We start from the raw sequence: 2,890 nt of genomic DNA on the forward strand, positions 1-2,890 counted from the left end.
ATAATAATTAATATAATGAGTAGAGTTTGTATAATGCATTTTTATTTTTAAAGTATTTTTTTAGTTATGTTATTCTTATTCTTTGAGTACAATTTCATGTCATGTTGCAATCAAAAAATAACTTTGGATCAAATCGATTCTTTCAGAAAAAAACCCTTTGCAAAAACCAAAATCCAAACATTTAGGTTCATCTTAAACTGTGGATTCCCCTTGCAATTTAATTTTTAGCCTTACCAACATACCGATTTAGTTTTTAAGAGGATTTCAAACTTTTTATATAATAGAAAGAGATTAGTGAACGTTACACACACTTTGCGTATAAATAAAATAAAAAATATTATGCGTAATATATGAGTAATATAATATTGTTTGAAAATATTTGATTTTATTATGATATTCTGTAAAATAATGACATGACATGATATTTATTAATACGATCTTTATAATCCCAAATTAAATATTCTCTAATCCTTCCAAATTAACAACAACAATGATATCATGAATACACTAAAAAATAAATTGACATACTTAATCACAAAATGAAGAAATATCAAAATCACGGTCAAATAAACTCAAGCCAATATTGTTCTTGACTCCAAGAAGCTCACAACGTTTTAGCGAATTTAAAGCTATAACGGCCTACAATATAATTGAATTGATAAAATTATACTACTAATTAATCAAATAAACTTCTTTTGTACATTTCATCGAGCACTGACCCGTAATACAAAATAAAATTTGTTGATTAACTACATCAAAATTCAATCAATCTTTACACTACTGGAAAAAAAAAAAAAGCTTATTCATTCAATTTTAATTTTGAAAATAATAAAATGACAAAAACAGGTCTTATGATGAGGAATAACTATGATATAGTAACCCCTAACAATGCTTCACTGTTGAGATTAAGCCCAAGAACAACACGCGAGAGGGAGATACAATTAAATCAGACAAAGCGCAAGAGAAATAATAAGAACGCAATGACACAAGATTTACTTGGTTCGGATATAATTATCCTACATCCAAGGTTCTTGGGACCTTCCCAATTTATCCACTATATCACGCAAGGTATATACAAGATCGAGTTTTCACAGAGCTTCAACAAGAATCTTCACTCTCCTTCACAAGCTTTCAATCCTATACACTCTTCTATAGATTCACGCAAGAAGATAGAAGTAAGAACGGAATTCAGAATTATGTTGTGAGTTGATTCGATCTTCGTTATTTTCTCTGTTCCAGAAAACTCTCTTCTTCATATCAAGCTAAGGGAGTTAGAAGACCGTTGTCCATTGCTCTTATCCCTTCAATCTCTCTTTATTCCATTGGTTAAAACAAGAGAGATTTGCATCCGTTGGATCACCACTAGAGTCAAGACTCAATCTTAGCTGTCCACAATAAATATATATATATATATATATATATATATATATATATATATATATATAAGTCAAACTTTGGTCTTCACAAAACTCCACCTTTTGACTTATATTTATGTCACTTGTGGTGGACTAATTTTGGAATGTCCCAATAAAACATTCTTCAGTGTTTAATCCAGTACATTGAGCATGCTCAATACGTTCTTGAGCTTGCCCACAGGAATCACTTTGGTAAGCATATCAGCTGAATTAACTTGGGTGTATCTTCTTCACTTGAATCAATTTACGTGAGATGATATCTCTCACAAAGTGTAACCTTACATCAATATGCTTTGTTCTCTCATGAAACATAGTATTCTTGGATAAGTGTATAGCACTTTGTGAGTCAGAGAAAATAGTTGTTGAGTGTTGTTCTTGTCCCATTTCAGTTACAAATCCCTTAATCCACAATGCTTCCTTCACTGCTTCTGTGAGTGAGATATACTCGGCTTCGGTTGTCGAAAGAGCTACAACATGCTGCAAACTTGACTTCCAACTTACAACATTTCCACCAACTGTAAATATATATCCAGTTAATGATCTTCTTTTGTCAAGATCAGCAGCATAATCCGAGTCACAATATCCTATCACTCCGCAGGTTGACTGTTTGATACCAGAATAGATTAAATTCAGTCTTGTTGTTTCCTTTAAGTATCTTAACAACCATTTAACAGCCCGCCAATGTTCTTCACTCGGATTACTCATGAATCTGCTGATCAAACCCAATCCATAAGCAATGTCTGGTCTTGTTGACACCATGGAATACATTATGCTTCCAACTGCATTTGAATAGGGTACCGACTTCATATGATTTGCGTCAGATTCGGATTTCTCTCCTTTAAGAGATCTTAGTTTAAAATGTGCTCCAATTGGGGTGTTAACACCCTTAGCATCCTTCATGTCAAAAACATTTACTACTTTATTAATGTACCCTTCTTGAGATATAGATAAGGTTCTTGACTTCTTGTTCCTTATTATATCCATTTCCAAGATCCTCCTTGCTGGTCAAAGATCTTTCATGTCAAATTCAGATCTGAGCAGAAGTTTTAACTTGTGTATTTCTGTAAGGCCCTGAAATTAATTACTTTTCGTGATTATTATTTTATTTTGGAGATTTATTGAGCCGGGATTGAATCGAATTAAATTGGGAGTTTCAGGAACCGAAAAGCAAAAGGTTGGATTATATATTATATTACAAGCAAGTTGACCAATCAATCACCTCCTCTCCTTCCTCCCTACTCTCTCTCGATCTCTCTCTCTTCCGGAAGCCATAACCAATGATTCTTCAAACTTTTCTTTCGTCCGATTCGCACGATCCGACCGTTAGATTTTCATTCCGAGCTGAGTTCCACGATCACCGCAACGAGGGCTTCATTTTGACGTAAGTTTTGCTACGATCCTCGAACTTTGATTTTTGTTGGGTCGTCAGAAATTGATAATCTTGGAGTATGTTGTTCTTGAGCTAGCATAGATCG

General features: G+C 33.3%; 1 protein-coding gene across 1 annotated transcript; it reads right to left on the reverse strand.

Annotated features, from left to right (window-relative positions):
- Nucleotides 1-1,625: 1,625 nt before the first annotated feature.
- Nucleotides 1,626-2,399, reverse strand: LOC140888948 (secreted RxLR effector protein 161-like). Its single transcript, XM_073296642.1, has one exon. The coding sequence runs from the start codon at nucleotides 2,397-2,399 to the stop codon at nucleotides 1,626-1,628; it is 774 nt and encodes a 257-aa protein (XP_073152743.1).
- Between the last annotated feature and the right edge of the window lie 491 nt (nucleotides 2,400-2,890).

The sequence above is a fragment of the Henckelia pumila genome, chromosome 3 (assembly GCF_033568475.1).
Source record: "Henckelia pumila isolate YLH828 chromosome 3, ASM3356847v2, whole genome shotgun sequence".
NCBI classification, from domain to species: Eukaryota; Viridiplantae; Streptophyta; class Magnoliopsida; order Lamiales; family Gesneriaceae; genus Henckelia; species Henckelia pumila.

Coding starts and splice junctions, on each gene's coding strand:
- LOC140888948 (XM_073296642.1), bottom strand. CDS start 2,399: ATGGATATAATAAGGAACAAGAAGTCAAGAACCTTATCTATATCTCAA.